The 21680-nt window shown below is 32.2% G+C and overlaps 2 protein-coding genes and 1 long non-coding RNA gene across 4 annotated transcripts; 1 reads left to right on the top strand and 2 right to left on the bottom strand.

Annotated features, from left to right (window-relative positions):
• Positions 1-274: 274 nt before the first annotated feature.
• On the bottom strand, positions 275-5829 carry LOC100788093 (protein phosphatase 2C 29). The gene is made up of 4 exons (XM_006590544.4): positions 3971-5829; positions 2692-2805; positions 1879-2143; positions 275-1012 (listed from the first exon to the last, which is right to left on the bottom strand). The coding sequence occupies exons 1-4, from the start codon at positions 5684-5686 to the stop codon at positions 888-890; spliced, it is 2220 nt and encodes a 739-aa protein (XP_006590607.1). The 5' UTR covers positions 5687-5829; the 3' UTR covers positions 275-887.
• An 8949-nt stretch (positions 5830-14778) lies between these two features.
• Positions 14779-16773, top strand: LOC100785811 (glycine cleavage system H protein, mitochondrial). The gene is made up of 4 exons (XM_003539121.5): positions 14779-15217; positions 15352-15440; positions 15862-16032; positions 16437-16773. The coding sequence occupies exons 1-4, from the start codon at positions 15109-15111 to the stop codon at positions 16563-16565; spliced, it is 498 nt and encodes a 165-aa protein (XP_003539169.1). The 5' UTR covers positions 14779-15108; the 3' UTR covers positions 16566-16773.
• A 1265-nt stretch (positions 16774-18038) lies between these two features.
• LOC100782418 (uncharacterized) lies at positions 18039-21040 on the bottom strand. 2 transcript variants are annotated; one of them, XR_416651.4, is made up of 2 exons: positions 20822-21040; positions 18039-18495 (listed from the first exon to the last, which is right to left on the bottom strand). It is a non-coding gene; the product is annotated as an uncharacterized lncRNA (long non-coding RNA). The 2 variants fall into 2 exon arrangements; XR_416652.4 differs by having other exon boundaries at positions 20858-21040.
• Between the last annotated feature and the right edge of the window lie 640 nt (positions 21041-21680).

Here is a 21680-nt window from a genome sequence, read left to right as displayed (position 1 = left end):
TGGTCAATTGAAATCATTATTCTTGTATACCTTTTCTTTTTATTGGGGATATCCTCTCCATACTTGGAATCAGTTGCATTGGTAACACGTTCAAAGAAAATTCAAATTCTTCAACCAAAAACAGAAAGTTAAGATTTGAACATAATTGCGGCGTAACTGATTGAAATACTAAATCACACAGGAAAATGAGAAGAGTATTCGATATCGTTCGTTCTATCTATTGTGCTTATTTTTTAGCTTTCGCTCAGGAATATTACATTCTGAAACTATTAAATGCAATGATCACATTGAGATCTCTAATTCAGAATCATGTGAATCCGCAATGGTAGAAATCCACCTTCAATTACATATTTTCATCTGACTGGTGACTGCTCTAAAGTTCAGTCAGTACATTTGTATCCCCACCAATATACACCCAAATTCTCTTGGCCTTAGAGAAAGAAAAAGAGCAAAAAGAAAAAGAGAAAAAAAAAAAAAAGAGCCTCAGCTACTCAAAATTTCTCTCATTTTTCATCTCTATAAACCTGGACAATAGTAGGGTAAAGAGATAGACTACGACTGGAACAAAAAAAGAGAACAGTTTAAAAAGGCTTTACATTGTTCTTTCTCCTAAAGAGACTTCCCAAAACCCGTCCGCAATATACCCATTCCCAAGCTCGTTTAAATTGCATTTTGCATCTCCCAATTCTGGATATAGGTGGCCTCTTCCAATTTAATATTGAGATTCTTCTATTCACAACTTATGTTGTTAGACCAGAATGAACATCTAAAAAGACCCATGAAAAATGGGTCAAGTTGGGAATTTTGGCACTGGCTTCGAGGCACCTCAATTATGATATATGATATATGTATACAGAGTTACAGACAACAGGGAGTTGAGTAAGGTCTCACGGATACTTCCCTGATGATTTCCAGATTCTTCCTTCAAGTGATACCACCATAACGGTAACATCATCATGGTACTTCCTCCGATCTCCTTGAGGGATATCCAGCAACTCATGGAAATCCATTCCTGCAACAATTAAATCTGGTCATACACTAAATATTGCACTGATTATTTTCTTTCCTATCTTATTTTCTTGAGTTACTTTAACACCCATCCCAGGCTGGGGTTGCAAAGTGCAAACAGCCCACTAACATCAAACTGACATTTCAAAAACAAGTTTTCTTTACAAGAACCAACCAATCCTATCCACATAGACATGACAACCCTCCAGGATAGTCCATAAAAGGGACATTACAGGTATCAAAGAATAAAAATGTGAATATGTAAAGTCAGTTAATTTCTATAGAATAGAAAATAATTAAGTTGCTGCTCACAAACTATCAAAGCAGTGGCCCAGAAAGTTAAGAAAATGAAAGCATAAAATTATACCATCACCCAATAAAGAAAATGCCACAATACTTCCAGGGCATTACATTATTGAAACATTTTTTTTAAAAAAAAAACATGTTTTAAACTATTTACCACATACGCTTCAGATATAAGGGGGGAAAACAATTCTTTCAATTTTCCAAAATTATCCTCTGAAAGATTGTGTTAACAACTTGGTTATTCAAGCAAAATCCCATTAAAATATATCCTCAAAGTTAACAGGAAGAGGCACAAATTTAATGACTGAGTTTGGCCATAAAATATAGGTTTATGTCACCAAATCAACCAATCAAAAAAGTTTGAATGTTATACAGATATTGACTCAGTTTGAACAAACATTGGGAGAAGACAAATGGTTTTAGTTATACAAATAAAGTATCAATCCAAAATAAATAAATAAATTTCAATTTCCTCCATTTATGTAACAAAACAAATTGAAGATGTTCAACATGACTGTATGCAAAGCTATAAGAAAGATTAATGTGATAAGAAGACTTGTTTACCAGCTTTTTTAGCTGCACGTAGGAGCAGCTCCTCTATTAAATGCTGGGCAGGATCTCCATCTGGAAACTTTTCCATGAAACTCTCAACTTCAGAAACCACTTCCTGATTGCTAAGATATTGATACAACCCATCAGATGAGAGGATCAAGAACTGGTCTCTTGGGCATAATCTATGGTGACGTAATGAAGGACAGCAGGATATATATGGAGCAGTGCCAATATATTCATTTCGAAACATTTCTAGTACTACATCATTCCACTTCGGCTGCAGAAACATGCAAATCATACCATCAAGTCAGCATACATTTGCATACAATATTTAAGAAGTTTATGCATTGAAGCCTTGAACAAGAGGCATGATAAACAAGCAGGGTTCCATTTTCTGAGTGTGGATGAGAATGGACATGTGCAGCAGTGCCACACTAAAAAAAGTGAGGTTGCATGAAACATCTCTTCCATAGCCAGAGTGGGAAGTTCGGTATACTCTAAATCCAAGGACAACAAAAGACATAAAATCTATGCACTAATTCTCGAAGTCCAAATATAAAATAAAAATTTGCAGCAGGTTATTCAAAATAATTTAAACTCAAAGTACACTTTTCTGGTTAACATTAAGTCCTAACTTGTTCTCTGCAAAGTAACTTTTTATAGAAAACCAATATTTCATAAATAGATTGTGCTGTTCCTAAAAATGACAACCAATGCTTCTAACAATAATGGTGGATATCATCTTCACTCATCTTCACGTATACAACAAAGAGAAGTAAACAGTAATAGTGAAGTGATATTACAATAGATTATTTTAAAAGGCACCTGTTTCAAAAATCCAGCTCCAAAAGCTCTAGTAACCTTAAGACGGCCTTTTACTCTATCATTTACAATACATTGGTTATCATCAGGGTGCTCATTCTTAATCCTAACAACTTCCTGCAAAACAGTAAACTTCAATTTCAGACAAGTGATATGAATTGATCAGTACATGAGTGAAGGAAAACAAGACAGAATTAGTAGTATCGGAACTTATAAAATAAATAATTAAAAAGGAAACAGCAAATAACCAGGAAGCCAAAGATCTAATTCTTGAATATAGCACTCACACGACTCATTAATGCAAGCTATGAAGTCAAAAACTACACATCTTTGATATAAAAGCTGAATGCTGAATTTAGTGAAAGTCTGAAAGAGACAGTTCATGCTTGGACACACGTCCAACACAAACGTATAATGCAAAAATCACGTTACTTTGGATTAAATACTCAGAAGCTATAACCTGTTGCTTCTGAATGGATGTGCTTAAGATAGAGAGAATTGAAACCTCAAAGTAAATGCAAGTTACGAAGTCAGAAACTAGACGTCACTTGATATAAAACCTGAATGCTGAATTCAGTGAAAGTCTGAAAGAGATAGTGCATGTTTGGACACATGTCCAACACACACGTATAATCCAAAAATCACATCAGTTTGGATTAAATACTCAGAAGCTATAACCTGTTACTTTTGAATGGATGTGCATAAGATATAGAAAAAATTGAAACCTCAAAGTAAATGCTAGTTAGAAAGTCAAAAACTATATGTCATTTGATATAAAAGCAGAATGCTGAATTTAGTGAAAGTCTGAAAGATACAATCTCATTCCTGAATTGGGGATGCACAAAGACAAGCAGACACAAATGCACACACATCACACATGAAGAGAGGAGTAGTAAAACTTAATGGGAAAATGAAGTATCATTAACAGTAGATGAATACCAGTATGAAATTCCAGAAACCTACCAAAGAAATTACAGAACAATTGAAGGACACTGGAGCCTTACAATTAATCGTGAAATCTAGCACCCATGAGTAAGAATGTAGAAAATGTTTTAGCAGAACTGCAGAAGAAGGATGAATAAACAAGACAAGTAATGCAATGTGTGAATAAACATTGAAGCCTTACAATTAATCACGAAATTTTGCACCCATGTGTAAGAATGTAGAAAATATACTAGCAGAAGAAGGATGAACATAGACAAAAACAAGACAAGCAATGCAATGTGCGACTGTATGAATGGAAACAGGGATAAGTATCTGAAATGCCCAATTATAAACTTGCCTCTTCAATGCTGGTGCTGTGGTCAGTGGAGAGCTGCAATGCAACCAACCTCCTTTCCTGAGCAGGACCCTCATTCCTCAACACCACACCACCTTCATCCCGAGCTAAGTTCTCCTCCACTATGCACTCCCCGCTTGACTCAACGTCTGCACCGCCTCCGGATTCCTTACTAGCATGAACCTCTTCACACTCATAATGTGCCACAATGGCACGGCTATCCCCGACATTCATCACATAAACATCCTCATCCCTCATCAACACAACCAACAGGCATGACCCCATCAAAGCAAGCTCCGGATTGGTATCAATAAGCTTATCCGTCATATCCAAATACGCAAGCTCAGTCATCTCAAGCGCCCGAGACAACGCCCTCAAAACCAACTCATGATCCACAGGCCCCACCTTCTTCTTCCTCCCACCGCGACCCTTCTCCTCCTCCTCCTCCTCCTCCTCCGCCACCGGATTTTCCTCCTCAACCTTCTCCTTCTCCTCCGCCCCCACGCCCAAGCTCCACGGAAACAACCTTCTCCCATGACCCTCCTTATGCCTCGACAACCCATGCTTCAACTTAGACAAAATCAACCACCGTCTACTACCTCCAGAACCCTCCTTGCTAACACTGAGAGCATCATCCACCGAAAAGGCAAACCTATCCGACCCGGAAAGATCAAGGCCGTCCTCAGCATCATCATCATCCTCGGCCAGAAACTCCCACAACCTCCTTCTCCTACTCTCAGTCCCCTCCGCATGAAACGTCACTCTCTTAACCGATCCTTGGAGAGAATTAGAATTAGACTCTTGTTCAACCTCCCAGTCATTGTGGGATTCAGCTTCATTATGCTCTACTGCCTGCACCTGCGGCTGCGGCTCTGGTTCTGGCTCTTCAAGTTCCCAAAACAAACCCTGGAGCTCTTTGTGAAGTGCACGGTAAAGATTACCCATGAGAAACTCGGGCGCATCAGGGCCATTGAAACCGTCATAAATCCCCACGAACAGCCAACCCTGTTCTTCCGATACAACCACATGCACACGATCCTCCCCCGCTTTTCCCAGCGCCCACTGCACATTGCTACCGGTTTCGCGCTCGTTCTTCGCCTCCGTCTTCCCCTTCCTCCCCACCGGGCGCTTCTTCTCGGAGAGACTCCTCTGGAAGGCTTTTCTCAACCCTGCAATGCTCTTCTTCCGCTTCTTCTTCACATAGACTGAACCACCAAGCGGAGCAGAGAAAGGCACTCCCGCGGAGCTGGAAACGGCGTCGTAGAGGGGTCCGGAGAGCGAGCCGCTCTCAATTGGACCCGAGAGGAAGAAGGCCCGCCTCTCTCTCTCTTCAGCTCCTCCTGCTCTGGGAACAGGCTGGAGGGGGATGGCGCTAAAAGAAGAAGTTCCTTTGAAGCCATTGACGGTGGCGTCGTCGTCGGTGGGGAGGACGGTTTTGGGGACGGAGCTGTTGGCGCTGACGGAGGCGCCGGAAATGGCTTTGAATGCGGTTTCGGGGAAATCGGGGCGGTGAGAAGGGGAGAAGCGGAGGGAGTTGGAGGGAGAGAGGGAATGGGAGGGAGAGAGAAAACGAGCGGAAGATCTAACGTAGCAAAAGGAATGACCTAGGGTTTCGTCCAATGGCTCCGTCTCTGCAAACACCAGCTGGTTTTGGTTAGGTGTGTGGTTGGAGGAGGCTTTGAAGCAAGAAAACATGTTGCAGAGTCCATTGCTTCCCATCACATTTCACAAATTTAAAAGGAACAAGAAAGAAGCAAACCACTGAATGAGTGAAGAGAGGGAAAATAATGTAGCTGACAATTACTAGTATTTATTATTTTATTTTCTTGCTTTCAAATCCAAATATTTGTTGTCTTCTGTGCACTTTCTTGCCACTGTCCGACTTTGACGGTTACATCAGCTGCCCATTTTTTCTTTATTTTTTAAACCCTTCTCTTCTCACAGATCATTAATCACTTTTAATCAACTTTTTTTCCCATACATTTATTGTCATTTCTGTTCATAATAGTATTTTTAATATACAGACAAAGTCATTTAAGAAAATTTATTTTATTTTTTAAGTTAAAGTAATCCACCAGTCAAAAATAAAATAAAGTAATCCAATACTTATATAAAATCCTTTAATAACTTCTTATCTTTATATAATCAAACTAAAAAATAATGTAATTTATAAAGAAAACGCTGTTGAAAGAAAATACTTCAATAAAGATAAATCAGATTTTTATGGTGACTAAAAACAATTCTGAAAAAGAAAAAATAAAGAGACAATAAGAAAATAATTTTGACATTACTTATTTGTGAAAATACTTTTTACCTTGTATGTTTTTTTCTTTACTTTTAATTACAAAATCGTCAATTTTCATTTTTAAAATAAAAATAATGAACCTTACAGTTTTGATTATTCATAGTAAAAAAATAATTTTCATCAAATACTTACTTAAATTTAAAATAATTTAACTTTCTAAAATAAAAAATTTACTATACGCAATAAGATAACGATTTATAAATATCAATTAAATAGTCAGTGATGAGAAATATAATTAAATATATGAATGTTACCTATATGTAATTTTAAAATTTTAATTAATGGGTGTAGTTCTTCAATTTACACCTTGCATTAATTAAAAAAATTATATATACTATTTAAGTATTTTGTGTTATAAAAGTCTTTTGTTTTATTCGGTGGATAGTGAATACACAGTTTAAGCGTTCCTGAATAAAGTATGCAATATTAATAAAAAATACTAAATGTTGTACAGAAAAGAAGAAGAAAAACAATAAAATAATAGAGAAATAAAAAAAATTAAGTGATGTTTAAACGTAAATATTTGGGTGTGAAAAAATATTGAGACTCTTTTTATATAACGGCATATCACATGCTTTATAAATTGTAAAGCTTCACATATAAACTTGTAAAAATAAAAAATAACAGAACTTTTTTAATTTAATATTAATATTAAGGTTAATTTATTTATTGCATTAATTTATTTATTTAATACATTTATTTATAGCTAATTTTAAGAATAGACTATAAAAAAAATAGACCGTAAAAGATACTTTAACTCATGTATAATAAAAACACTTTATATTTCAAATCTAGTAACACTGTTTTATACAATTAATTAATATGACTTGCGTTAATTAAAAATGAAAATGAACGATCCGTATTTATCAACCAGTATTTTTTTAATCCGAGTGAAATTTTTTTAGTCGGATAAGATTATTAAGTAATAAAATTATTTCCTAAATATGTAATGTAACTGCATATTCAATACTTAAATATAAAATATTTGATTAAGCTATAACAATCACATATCAATTGATCTATACGTTTAATGGCTATCTGTGCAAACTTTTTATCTTTAAATATCTCATTTATATAAATAAATATTGGGTGCTTTATTGCTTTTACTTGATTCTTAATATATTGTATGAATAACCATTTATTTATTAATTATAAAATTAAAAAAATTAATATGTATAATCATTTATAATTAAATGATAATGTAAAAATCATTCAAACAATCCATGTAAAAAAATAGATTATTTACTCATATTGTACAATTGATTTTTTTTAAAAAAATGAAAAAATATTCTATCGTATCCTTTTTTTCTTGTTATAACATTATTTCATTATTATTTATTACTTATTTTATACCTTTTAAAATTTTTCAAGAACAGTGTTTTTCTTCCATGTGATATTTGTATTATTATTTAAATAAACTTAACAAACTTGTAGTTTTTTGTAAAAAAAAAAAAAAAAACTTGCAGCTTTCAACTATCAATCCTAATCCATCAATTAGATTCTTATATTTTAGCTACCTAGCTCTTTGGATTTCAAATACTTTTTTTATCAAACACGACCTAAATTTATAAAAGAATTAAATGTTCATACACTATAAAATAATTTCAATTTCACATTATATTTTCATTATAAAAATTAATAAATATATCATATACTGTGAGTATGATTAGATCCCATTATAAAATTATTTTATATTATTGATGCATGATTTATTTTTTTATAAAAATAAGATTGTGAATTTTTTTTGTTCTATATCAATTCATATCTCTGTCACGTTTTATTAATGAATTTTTATTGGTTTTTTAATCAGCATCCTAAAGCAAGAACTCGTATAAGAGGTTCTGTTTGATTGTGAGGAAAAATAGAGTAAGCAAAAATAAAAGAAAAAATTTTGAAAAAAAAAAGGAATAGAGTCAAAATAAAGTTGAATGTAGAGCTATTTAATTAAAGATAAATAGGTGAGAAATATAATCAAAATAAGTTAGTAATTTATTTTGTTTGATAAAATAGAAATACATCACTTTTAAAAACACGTAAAAGTATAATTATGCCCTTATTATATTTGTGTCGGCAACCAATAATTTAAATTAAATAATAAATGTAGGATTAAAAGAGACTTTTTACACTCACACATGTCATGCTTGTCTAATTAAACTTAAGTCTATCATAAATCTCACACACTAGACAACCAAATGTTTATGTATATGTATGTATGAATAGTAGATAAATATTAAATATTTATAATGACTTATTTATATTATTCAATTAATTAAGTTAAACTATTTGGATAAATGATTTTGTCTGGTATAGAAATTCTAAAATATCAAAGATAAAATAAAATAAGAAATGCTATTTTAGAAGCTTAAATTAAATAAGAATTTAAAATTATGAATTTTATTTGATATTTTTTTAAGTACAAACTTCTTAAAATTTCGCACATTTAACAAATTTTAAGAAGTAAGAATCTAATTTTTTATGGTTATCCTTTTACTTATTAGTAATTAAAATTTCGCACATTTAACAAATTTCTTATATAATAATACTAAATTTGCATCGCAACCAATATATATATATAGAGTTTACACCCTTTTAAATAATTATTCATTTTAAAATTTTTTTAAAGCTTTGTCGACCCTCTGCTGAAAAAAAAACAAAAACAAAAGTCTTTACGCTCTGTTATGTTTTTTTAAAGCTTTTGATTATAACATGATTAATAAGTTAAAAACCTTTCATACTTTCACTTCAAAATTATTTTTTCAAACATCAACCAAAAACATCATTAATAAGATTTTTTTTAAACACATCGTTAATAAGTTATACATCTTAATAATGAGCTAAAATAAATCTCTGATGTCAAAACTAGTCCATATGTTTTTTTCTATAAGATCTAAATTAAAAATGATTCTTGCTCTTTTTTATAAGACAATTTTTAATATTTTTGTATTAATTATTTTTCAACTAAAATAATTAAATAGAAGAGAGGTTTTTACTGATAAACATTTAAAATAGAAAGAGATACATTAATGATGATGTCATTTTAAAAAAATACATAAATTTCACATATAAATAAAAAGGTTAAAATGTAATTTTTTCCTTATTTTTTAAAATTTATAATTTTAATCCTCATATTTTTTAATTAATTGAGATATTTTGTTTCTTACTTCTAAAAAAATTGTGATTTTAATTTTTTTAATTGAGACATTTTATTTTTCACTTTTAAAAAATCTATAACTTTTTTTTGAATCAAAAAAGAGGAATATATTAATTCAAAAAGTCAGATAAGTACATGGCGATCTCATGAGATCCCACCAGCATCCTTCGACAAAAAAAAAAACCCAAGCCCTATAGCATCAAAGTTACTATATGCTTTCTAAGCTTATTGTTATACCAGCCCCTGTATACTATGTTATCTATGATATTATCAACTATATTTCTATTCACATTATTCTTGAAAACTTCATCATTTCTATATAACCACACCTCGTAAAGAGTTTCAGTGAATGCTAGTTTCAGGAGTTTAGCTTTCCACCCTTTCTTTCCAGTTTCTCGAATAGCCCACTTGAGTTCTACATCCCAAGTTCTAGGTTCATGAGTAACTTCAATCCATTCAAGAATCTGCTCCCATATGGATTTTGTAATTTTGCAGTCAAAAAACTACATTGATTCCTCAGACTCCTTACATAAACTACATTGATTTTCTTTGATCATTCCAAATCTTTTCAGTCTATCTTTTGTGGCCATTCTACCATGACACGTCAACCATAAATTCACTATAGCTCGGGGCCTTGCAATGTTATGGTTCAACAGAAATCTCTACGGTACCCGATCAGATTTATCCATCAGCAGGTTATACATAGTTTTCATCGAGAATTTATCTCTCTGTATCTGATTATTCCATTCCTGTTTCAGTCTGACTTTCTCTCTTTGATCCAAGATATTGTTGAACATCCAAGACCAATGACTCCGACTATCAACCTGCATAATACTCTTTTTTTTTAAGTAATACATATGTATCCACTTAACCCAAAGATTATCCGATTTTCTGCATAGATTCCACAAACATTTCATCATGGTTACCTGATTCCAAACAGTCAAATTTATAGCGTATATAGGCTTGCATTTGAAATTCACTTATAAATTTTTAAAAAATGAGACAAAATATATCATTAAAAAATTGAAAACTTTTAAAAAATGAGAGATGAAATATTTTAATTAAAAAATAAAAAAGGAACTAAATTCACAAATTCAAGAAAATAAGAGGATTAAAATTATATTTTAATTAAATAGGAATAAAGGGAGTATTTTTTTAATCAACATTTCAAGAATAAATTGATTCAGTCAAATTCACTTTTAACTAAAATTAATCACTCCCTTTATTTTAAGCAACGTTTTAGCAAATTGTTTCAATTAGTTGTTGTTTTGCAAAACTAATGAAGTATTAATTATTTTTTATGGAATAATTGTTAGAAATAATTAATCAGATACATGAATATATTAGAAAGTTACATAGCAATATTTTGAAAATTCCAAGCAATGGCCTGAGGGTGCTACTTAAGAAACTAGTAGTAGGACAATTTTTTTTTATTTTATTGAAATGAATAAAATTTTCATTGTTCAATATTTTTTTTTTCTGATTCCTTATAATTTCAACAATAAATATTTTAACTCCTTCACCGGTGCTTTTAAGACACTAATCAATAAAATCCTAATATTTATTAATGGAACTTAAATTATCAATTACATTTTTAATAATTGTGTCGAAGCCTTAAACCTAATATAAAAACAATTGTATTCATTTTCAAGATTACGAAATCTAATAAAATCACACCTATATGCATTTCAAGCAAAAGCTGACTTTCACGAGACAAGAACAATGTTTTTGTTGAACACTAAATACACGCTAGTTGAGCAGCAATCAGTAATTATGCATGATGGAATCGGAACTTTGAAGTTTGAATGGGAGAATCTAGCTCAAATGCTCAAATTCTCAAGTCTAATCAAATTCTTGTTGCTGATGTTATTTTACTACTTTATCTAGTGCTTTTATAAGGAAGATTCAGTGAGAGGGGAAAAGGTGAACATTAATTAAGATTCAGTCACAAGTACATGTCATTTATGTCACAAGATCATTAGGATTAGGAGTTAAAAAGATATTTTATCTAATTAATTTTCTTAAAAAATAGAAATAAATGTTCATTATAGTAAAATAATATTGTATAATTTGTTGAATTTATAATTTATAAAAATGTAAAGCATAAAAAAAATTCTTAAATAACTAGACATCTGCTCATATAATATAATTTATTTTGTTATTTGGTTAAAAAAGAATTATCGAAATAATGCTAGACTCTGAAATCTCCAATAATATGAAATAAAATTCAAAACCTGTCTCTATCTGGTGTCTGCAAGTCAAAGAGTTTGTTGGTTGGACAGACGCATGGAGCTAAACGACGAGGAGCTTCAAAGTCACGCGACTGTTGTGAGCAATACCTTTTTTATTTTTCTATTTTTCTTGTTGAAATAAAGATTTTAATAACTCCTAACATAAACAAACGTATATAGTATAGTATACAAAAAGGAATCACTTCATCTGGTTCATACAATCTACCTCCATCTATGATTGTTGTTTTCATGACAAATTTCTAAATCCGAAAGACAATGTCAACGTGATACCAGATATCAATATGATATGCCATGTTCCGTTGAAAAATCGTGTTTATACACACTATGCATATATTATATAGTCATAATTAGTCCTATTCTATATTTTAATGTTATCACTTTTATCATACGCGTGTGATTTCTATTCCACTTGGGTCTTCACCATGGTTCAAGACGTCAGTGAGTGACACGTTACAAAATTCGTATCATTTTTCATCGTTTTCTTTCTTATCCGTGCCTTTTTTTTTTTATAACTTCAATGGGTTTATGAACTGGTGGACAATGATGCCAAATTGCCAACTAACTACTCTACGAAAGTTTAGATAAGCTACTTAGCTACTATAAGAAAATAATATAGAATAAATATATAAGAATTAAATTTTAATAAATTATTAATAAAATATTTTATATTTTTAATTAATTAAAAAATAACACATAGTTTTAAAGTAATATTGAAAAAAATAATAAAATTCAATTATATAACAAATTTTTATTCATTAAAATGAATAAAAATTTATAATAATTCATCTATTTTACTCACTCAAGCTCAATTCTCTTAAAAAAAACAATTGAATTTTCTTAAATATGATAAAAAAACAATATTTTTCGGTGACTGTTTCAAGAATTTAAAGTTAGACTTTTTTTTCAGAAAAAAATAGACTTAAAATGGGGAAAGAGAAATTATGAATTGTGGAGTTTATTTGGCGGGCATGGGGTCCACGACATGCATCAGTTGGTCAACGACCTTTGACAGAGTTGCTGAAACTTAGGTCCACCATTTCGGACTTCGACGTCATCCTTGTCGGGGCCTTTTGTCATTTGAGTAAATTTTTATTTCTCTTTGAGAAATTTAAACGTCATTTTGTTAATTTTAAAATTTTTACATTTAGCAATTAATAAAAAAATATCTTTAATATAAATTTTAAGTTATTATTATTATAAAAAATAAACTTATTATATATAACAATTTTTCAATTGTCGATTCAAAATAAAATTTAAGGACAGATTGAAAGTCCGGTATGTTATATTGTCTGATTTAAAAGGTATACAATTAATGTTGCTTAATAATTTTGTGTATAATATATCACATTATCTGTTGTCAATACGTTCCTTTTTGTCTTTTATAGGCGAAAAAGAAGTGTCATTTCCATGGATGGAAAATGTGAAAGATATAGTGGAGAACTGGAGGTTACATAAGTATATAACATTTTCTCTTGCTTCACATTTCTTTTATTTGTTATTTGCTTCCTTTTGAGGATAAAGATTAAAGAGAGCCATTAAAGAAAGACACCTACCTGTCTATTAGTAAAGAGAGACATACAAAGAGAATGTCGGTTAGTCATAAAAATCCTCCAAATCACAATTTAAAGAAGAGTCATAATAAGAGACAAACTGTTATTCAAACGAAATGCAAACAAAAACATACATACGCAACAATTAATGTTTGCTAACTCTTTTTTTTAAAAATAAAAAAAAAATAAATCTGATGTACAGTTGACTTAATTCACATTTGTTAGACCAGAAACAGGTCATTCACATTAGTTAGCCTCTTTAGGATTCAAACTCGTATTCACATCATCACATGTCTATTTTACGCTTATTTATCGCCAAATTAACTCCTGAGGTGGGACTAATGTTGGTTAATACTTGATCAACAAAAGTGCGTTGCAACTTGCGACTTGCAATTATGAAGTATGTACATAAATAGAGGTGATAGATATTAGGCACAAAAGAAATTTTATGTTCTTTTGGGTGCACGATCAATTGGGCGGGCCTGAGATACAATGCACGCAACATGTTTTGGGCTATGCAGGGTATGGTTTTTGAACACTGAAGCACTATGTAAAGCCTGGGCTCTTGATATATCTCTCTAACTATAATTTATAGTTCCAGAAATATACTTCTAGAATGCTATACGTTATTTCAGAAATATATTTTCAATAATAACAAATCATTCCTCTATCAAAGTACTTAAGAGTTGTTGAGGATTGAGGTCTGAATAGTTGACGTAGACTTTGATTAGAAGATGAATGAACATACTTAAAGGGAAAAAAATTATTGTTAAAAGCTTTTCTTTATAATTAAAGTGTATAATAGATGAAGTTAGTCAAGAACATACCTTGAAACATAATGTTACATGAAGGAAAACATAAAATACTGTAGTTGATGAAAACAGTATTATATGATGAATATATATGGTGAATATGGTTTAAAATTAAGATTTAAAGAATAATAAGATAGAATGAAAAAAAAATTTTAAATAAGATTCAAAGAACCCTAATGATAAGATAAAAAATAAGACTAACAAACATGAATATAAGATAAATGTTTATCTTGTCAATGATTTTTCTTTTTGTATTTCTTGTCAACGATATTGATTCCTAAGTGATATTTTATCAAAAAAATATATATCTATTCTGAAAGTATATTTTTAGAACTATAAATTACAGTTCTGGATATATATTTTTGGAATAGGTATATTTAATTCTTAAAATACATCTTTGGAAAGCAAAAAAGATATACATCTTTAAGTAAAAAGGTATATTGGGTAGTTGGGAGGTAGAAAGGGATGCAGTGGTGTACTTAGCGAAAGGGGTGTAAATAGTAGGAGCCTAAAGCATATAAAAAAGCCCAAAAACGTATGAGGCCTACTTTAATTTTGATTTCGTCTTCAATATTTTGGTTTTGTCTAGTTCTTCAATCAAGTGCACGCACTTCATTTGTTCGTTGGGGTAACCCCCGTTAAAATCCATTTGGTCTCGTGTTACAAAGTAAGTGTAAATGTGTAATTAACCCATGCAAAGCTACATATGGAGTCACCGACAAACATTAAAATATTTGTGTGGCGAATCTGGAAAGGAGATGATCACGAAAGAATAATTAATTAGCTTTTAGAAAAGAAAGAAAAACGGGAGTGCTGATTTTGATTCATTAGCGGATTGTTTAATTGAAATAGCAACAAGTTTAGCCTTGATTTTTTTTGTAAGGTTAGGCGAAGGATAATAAAAAACATAAGGCAGAACAAAAAGAGGATGAGGCATTCGCTGCCCACCATTCATCGAAGATAAACTTTGAAAAACCATATATGAAGAGCTCCATCTTATTGTTTCAGTGATATATTAATAATAACCAAAACAGCAGAGAGAAGAGAAGGGCTACACAAACACAATCTCTAATGGCACTCAGGATGTGGGCTTCTTCCACTGCCAATGCACTCAAACTCTCTTCTGTCTCCAGACCTCATCTCTTGCCTCCTTTTTCTTTCTCCAGATGCTTATCTTCCGGTATTTACACACACTATCTATTTGTTCATAATATATGAATATCAAAATATCACTTTATTTTTGTTATCTATTTGCATGTGGAAGCAGAGGCCTAATTCACTTGTTTTGCTCACATCTTTTTGCTTGCTTCGCAGTCTTGGATGGACTTAAGTACGCTGATTCACATGAATGGGTCAAGCACGAAGGCTCAGTCGCCACCATTGGTATCACTGACCATGCCCAGGTTGGTGCTTGCACCTCTTCTTAAGTGAAAATTTGTTCCTTTACGAGTTTATTCACATCACCTCACTTAGTGAGATAAGACTATATATTGTTTTGCTCCTGCTTGCTAACCCAGTAATAAAGCAATATTTTTGTTTTTGGGTTGTTTGTCCTTATTATGTGCTAGTATCAACTATCAAATGTTATTGTGTAACATCCTTTTTAATAACATCATGGTTAGTAGGCAAAGGTTGCTAATTCCTGTTTGCTTATGTTAGTGGTTAGAACTTTATTCTTTACAATTTAATGGAAAACATTTGCACATGTTTTTGGGAGGGTCTATGTATACAGTATAAAACTATACAAGTGTGCTGAATTAAAGTTTAACTACATACTTAAATAATGTTAGCACAAAAGTGAAGACTGAAGGTGTCGAATTGCAGGACCATCTTGGAGAGGTTGTGTATGTGGAGCTGCCAGAACCAGGTGGCACAGTTTCCAAGAAGTCTGGCTTCGGAGCCGTTGAAAGTGTTAAAGCAACAAGTGATATAAACTCTCCAATCTCGGGGGAGATCGTTGAGGTTAACAAAAAGCTCACAGAAACGCCTGGCCTGGTGATCAATTCTAACCCTTACCCTATATCTCTGTACTATATATATATATTTGGTCTAAGGAGGACTTTTGTTGCAAAAAGCTAAAAAAAATTCAAGACCTGCGTGAGGTTACTTATTACCATGCACAGTTAGGGTAACAATATTTACACTATCAACAAATAAGAAATTATTTTAGGTATAACATTTAAAGTATTAATTATAAGAGTCAAAAAAATTATGGTACATATCAGTTTTTAATTGATTGACATTGTAAAAATCTCACACTATGGGTGCATATACTATTTACTCTTATGCATGACTATTTATTTTGATATTGAATTGAATTACAGTGTTGATTTGCCTTGTCTTCTAATCCGCAGTTTATATACAGCTCATATTTATTTTTCTACTTTTCCCACTTTAAGGTCAACTCAAGCCCATACGAAGATGGATGGATGATCAAAGTAAAGCCAAGCGATCCATCTGAATTAGATTCCTTGATGGGTCCAAAGGAGTACACAAAATTTTGTGAGGAAGAAGATGCAAGTCATTAAAGTTTGAATTGAATTGGCTCCTGCAGTTATGTGTGGGACTGACTGTTCTTCATATGTTTATGATCTTATTACCTTCTGAACAGTTTTTTAATATGCAACAGAACTGTTTCTTTCCATTTTTCCTTCCCCTGCTATTGTCTCTTGTCACCGACACTTCAGTGTGTCTACATTCTAATTTCTTTAATAAAAATATTTTTATTAAAGATAACTATTTTGTCAATATAATTACTGTGATTAATATTATTTTTTTTTGGGTAAGGAAATAGGTATTACTTTAAAAGAAAACTAATATGAAAAATGAAATAGAGGAAGTGCTTAACCAAATGCATCATTTGAAACAACAGAGCTCATAATATTCTGTTTGAAGCAGGCTTTAAGAGTATTTCATGATTTCTCCCCTCATTAATTGACACTTTGAGGAGTACAGATACAACATTGTAGTTTTAATGGACACACAGATTGTTGCAATACTTGAAAACCAATAAATTATGATTTTCTTGGACCTTTAGCAAGATTTACACCCTGAGAACAATACCAAAGTAAAATACGAAACAAGCTCCTTTATCAAATAAAAGAGATTAAGGTCTAATTTAATAAAGGAGATTTTAACTTCATGAACTTTAAGTCTAAAAAAAGTTGTAAGTTGATTTTAACTTATAAAAAAATTAATTTACGTTAGCTCCTCATTTTCTTTTGCTATAAATAATTATTAAATTAGACCTATCAATGATAGAGAAAAGTAGTTTGACTTTAAATCTTGGTATAAAATAAAGATCAAGAAATAGGCACGTGATTTGATGTTGATTGGAATTTACGTGTGCTTAGTTTCTCATTTAAGATTCATATATAGAGAAAAATCATGTCAGACTATGGAAAACAAATTATTAATTGTGTTATAAGTTTCATATTTAGATATCTTGTTCTTCGAATCATAAGCCGAAGTGGACCAACTCTAAACTAATCAAAATTCAATAATAGTAATAAAAAAAAAAAAAAACACTGCCAAGCTAATGCAAAATTTGTTGGCCGCAACCCCAATGACTTAAAATTTATTCAAAATATATACTACTATCAAGAATAGTATACAAGATTGCCGCGTGTTTCTTGCCCTTGATTAATTACAAGACTCTAATGAATCCCATGATTTAATTGTGTGCCTTTTATAATTCTTGCAGACCAGTTGTCTGAAGGCCTTGGAACTGGTAGGTAAGTGACTGGGCAATCTGGATTAATTCTCTCCATCCTGCACCGTTAAAATGTTTAAGACCAATCAGATATCATATATATATATATATATATATATATATATATATATATATGATATCTGATTGGTATGGCTAGATCTTGTTTCCTTTTACGTCATTTGGTTTCTTCACACGTAAAACAAAGCTTTTAAAAAAACAAACAATCATCTTCTGAAAATACTATTTTTTTTTATATTTTTTAAAAAACTTAAATAAAATTCTAAATATATTTTTCAAAATATTTTTTGTTATAAAAGAATTGAAACAAATAGGCTCATCCACATAACAAACCAAGCATGTGACTGGTGAGAGTATCTACATGTGGGTTGCAAGATGGCCCACTTAGTATAACCAATTCACAACAATTGGCACAGCAGAAATTCATCCACATAACAAACCAGAAGGGTAGCATAAGTTACCAACAGTCTGGACTCCCTTGTAATTTATCAGATTTCGACATCAGGAGATTCAACATAGGAGATTGAAATCAATTCAGACCTAAATTTGTCATGCCAATCACCTTTTGGTCTTGCAAATCCGTCTGTGTCCTTGCTTTCAGGCACAAAATCTGAATCCAGAATTTTATCTGGTAAAGAATCAGATATAGCAATAAGCAACTCACGTGACAGCTCCTCAGATGCCTTATTGCTCGGTGATTTGCTATCCATATAACTTTCTGCTATTTCCTACAAGTCAAAATTTGTTTTTGAGAGATCATCCAAACAATCAGATATCGATGTTTCCGACATAATTGTGTGTGCTTCATTTCTTTCCACTCAATTACTATCATTATCATCATTATTCCTTTTTTTTTTCATGTCAGTAATAAGGGGATTGAAATTATTGCGTGCATTTCATGTACGTGTGCATTGCTGGAGCATACCAGTTTTGGATATCTCTCACTCTCACACACACAGCAACCATATCGTAAATAACTACTAAAATGAATTCATATACTAAAGGAAAATCATTAAAAATTAGCAAACTAATCAGTAATTTAACCGAAACACTAAAAAAATGGACTAGCAGCATTGAATGGCATATGGGCACTTCCATATCACCCTTTTTTTTTAATATTTGAAGAGCCACAGAAAAATTATTACAGCAGCAGCAACATGTTGTAAATCCAGTGTTCAGAAAATATTTTCAGGGCCATTCCACTAGTACGATCAACCCCAACACATTGAACAGTCATGTAACAACGATATATGCAGCAAAAATAAAACTACAAATAAGGGCAATTAGGTCAGCCACAGTAACACCAATAACGAAGCAAATAATGGTGAGAAAGTATAAAGGAAACAAGAAACGAGAGTTGGTAAGGCTAAGATAGCAACAAATGACGATGATGCTGTCTAATTGAATAGTTTAGACATCCATAAAACTGGTGACATTATTAAGGTGGTGAAGATGGGTTCTACATTCCATGGTGTATTTTGAGTAGTTTGACAAGACTAACGATTAGCATGGATGTAACCTAGGTTTAGTTAAAGTTTGGTAGACAGGTGTTGAAGATATACAATAGAGACCCAAAGAGATCATTGCATCAAGCAAGGATAGACTTTTAGAGCAAGCATTCCAAGTGGTCCTTGACTTGGAGGAGTACTTGGAATATCCAACAACTGAGAAACTCTGGTCAAAAGTAGGGAAGACAGCATCTAGGAGGCTGAATGAGATCACCCGCAGCAATAACCCTAATTCCTTTCAATGCTTTCAGGCAGCATTCAAAGTCCTCTTCTTCCATTGAGGCTATAAAGGCAAAGGAACTATAATAGCTAATTCAGGCAGAAGGGGTAGCAAAGAAATTGCGAAACATAATCAAGCCTTGGGTGGATGCTTACAGAGTCCCACGTGCGCAGTCTAACTTTATTTTCTTCACAGTTTTATGTCTGTCTTTGATTCTCTACACCTGCCTAGATCTGATTTCTTTTGGAAGGCATCACTAAATATTCACTCAATCAAAACAGCAAAACCCATTCTGATTCTTCCTATTAACTACCATAGAATTCATAAACCCGAAACACCAAAATTGGAGATGGTATGGCGCCACCGATTGAAGCTGGCAAGAGGGCTTTGGAGATTGAACTAGTGCTGCCACTCCTGTTGTTTCGGTAATTGAGAATGGGCACTAGTGTAGCGGCGCTAACCCCAGTATAAAACTAAGGAATTCCAATGCCTTCACTTCTGTAAGTTCTTTCAAAGTCCCGCACCCCCACCCAAATTCCTTCGATTCTTCTTCCACCCCAAAATCAAGCCTTCACTTGTTTAAAAGCCTTTACTCTTCTTTCACCCTAAATTCAAAGTCTTCCCTTCTTTTAGCAAAGTTCTAAACAAACTTCTCCCCCCTCCTCTCCCCAAGCCAAATTCAAAGCTTCACTAAACCATAATATTAAATCTCCATCATTCCAACAAAACCACATTTGCTTCAGTTGCAGCCAAATATATAAAAAGCAAAAGAACGCGAATAATAGATTAATAGTGATTTGCAAAGGAAGCAACAATTATTCATATCTAGAAGACCGCAAGTGTGTGACATGGCTCCATTCTTTTTGGATCAAAATATTAATATTATTACTCCATCAACTATTTTGAATCCTTACAAAATCATTTTCAGCACTAAATTAAATTACGAGTGATTCGGCTTATTTCATCAGGACTATTCACTCATAACCGTGAAATTATTATTATTATTATTGTCGTTGTTTCTCTTCAAACCAAAGTGTACGGAACTGGTTTGAATCCACGGGATCAACATCAATAAAGACAATTCCATTATTATCAATCAATTTAATTATCATGCAATTGATTTGTTTCAGTCAGCGATCAACATCTCGAAAAGAGCGTTGAAGGAACCCTAATATTTGGGGAAACGAGAAAAACTCAGACCAGAAATTCCGAAATTGTTCGAGAAAAGAAAAACGAAGAAGAAAGTTCCGAATAATATCAGGAGCTTATTATATTCATGCGAAACAAAAGATCGGTGCAGAACATGCGAAAATAACGAAAACGCACAGCAAAATTTACGGATCGAGAAATGGACAATGGCACCTTTTTTTCAGCACTCGAGAGATAAACAGCTCTTCACCCTTCACCTTTTCCTTAACCCCAATTTTTCAATACTCTTTCCTAATTTTCGTGGCCGATAAGATTTAATAGTAAGATAATACTATTTATTTATTTTTATTTTCTATTTCAACGCAGTGGTCAATATAATTGTGCGGTTTACATTTCTACAATACAATTACGTATACTTGGGTTTGGATATATTTAATTTATACACGAGAAATGCTATAGGGGCCAAAACCAGGAGACGGAAAAATCCCGAGACCCACTAAAAATTTGACATCTGTCATTGAAATTACATTAAAACATTAATTTAAATTAACATTTTGCAATTTAATGTCTTTCCGAAATAGCCCTTCCCCACACATTCTCACGCACGTATTTGGGGACTCGTACAAGACGACCAAGTCAATTGCGATGTCGACACCGGGCGAACCGCAACCCTTTCATCATTCTAATTGCGTCAATCTTGGCAGCACAACGTTCAATTGATTTTTCTTTTTCAATTTAAAATTGTAATAGAATGTAGAAAGTTGATCAGTGTGGTTTGCACGACTTTATGGTTGTTGTGACGATGACCTTTTGCTTAAAGGGAATTGATCAGGAACAGGAACCGGTGCTTCCTCATCACGAAGCTACCAAATTATTTTGTTGTAAGAGTATGGGAAAATTGATTAGGAACATTGGTCTGTGGTTATTGTTATAGCAAAATGTTTTGATTATGAACATTGATCTGTGACTAATGTCTTGTTGAACAAATCCTTATTTCCTCCTCCTTTTATGGTTTAGTGTAACTTGATTCATCAAG

Source organism: Glycine max, chromosome 11 (assembly GCF_000004515.6).
Source record: "Glycine max cultivar Williams 82 chromosome 11, Glycine_max_v4.0, whole genome shotgun sequence".
NCBI classification, from domain to species: domain Eukaryota; kingdom Viridiplantae; phylum Streptophyta; class Magnoliopsida; order Fabales; family Fabaceae; genus Glycine; species Glycine max.
The sequence above is the reverse complement of the archived record's forward strand: the minus strand, read 5'-3'. Positions and strand labels throughout refer to the sequence as shown.

Bases quoted from the DNA above. Each gene is read 5' to 3' on its own strand.
- LOC100788093 (XM_006590544.4), bottom strand. From the start codon at position 5,686: ATGGGAAGCAATGGACTCTGCAACATGTTTTCTTGCTTCAAAGCCTCC. The intron at 2,806-3,970 runs GCAAGTTTATAA...ACTGTTTTGCAG, and splicing joins ACAGCACCAGCATTGAAGAG to GAAGTTGTTAGGATTAAGAA. The intron at 2,144-2,691 runs GTGCCTTTTAAA...ATGTTTCTGCAG, and splicing joins GAGCTGGATTTTTGAAACAG to CCGAAGTGGAATGATGTAGT.
- LOC100785811 (XM_003539121.5), top strand. From the start codon at position 15,109: ATGGCACTCAGGATGTGGGCTTCTTCCACTGCCAATGCACTCAAACTC. The intron at 15,218-15,351 runs GTATTTACACAC...CTTGCTTCGCAG, and splicing joins CTCCAGATGCTTATCTTCCG to TCTTGGATGGACTTAAGTAC. The intron at 15,441-15,861 runs GTTGGTGCTTGC...GTCGAATTGCAG, and splicing joins GTATCACTGACCATGCCCAG to GACCATCTTGGAGAGGTTGT.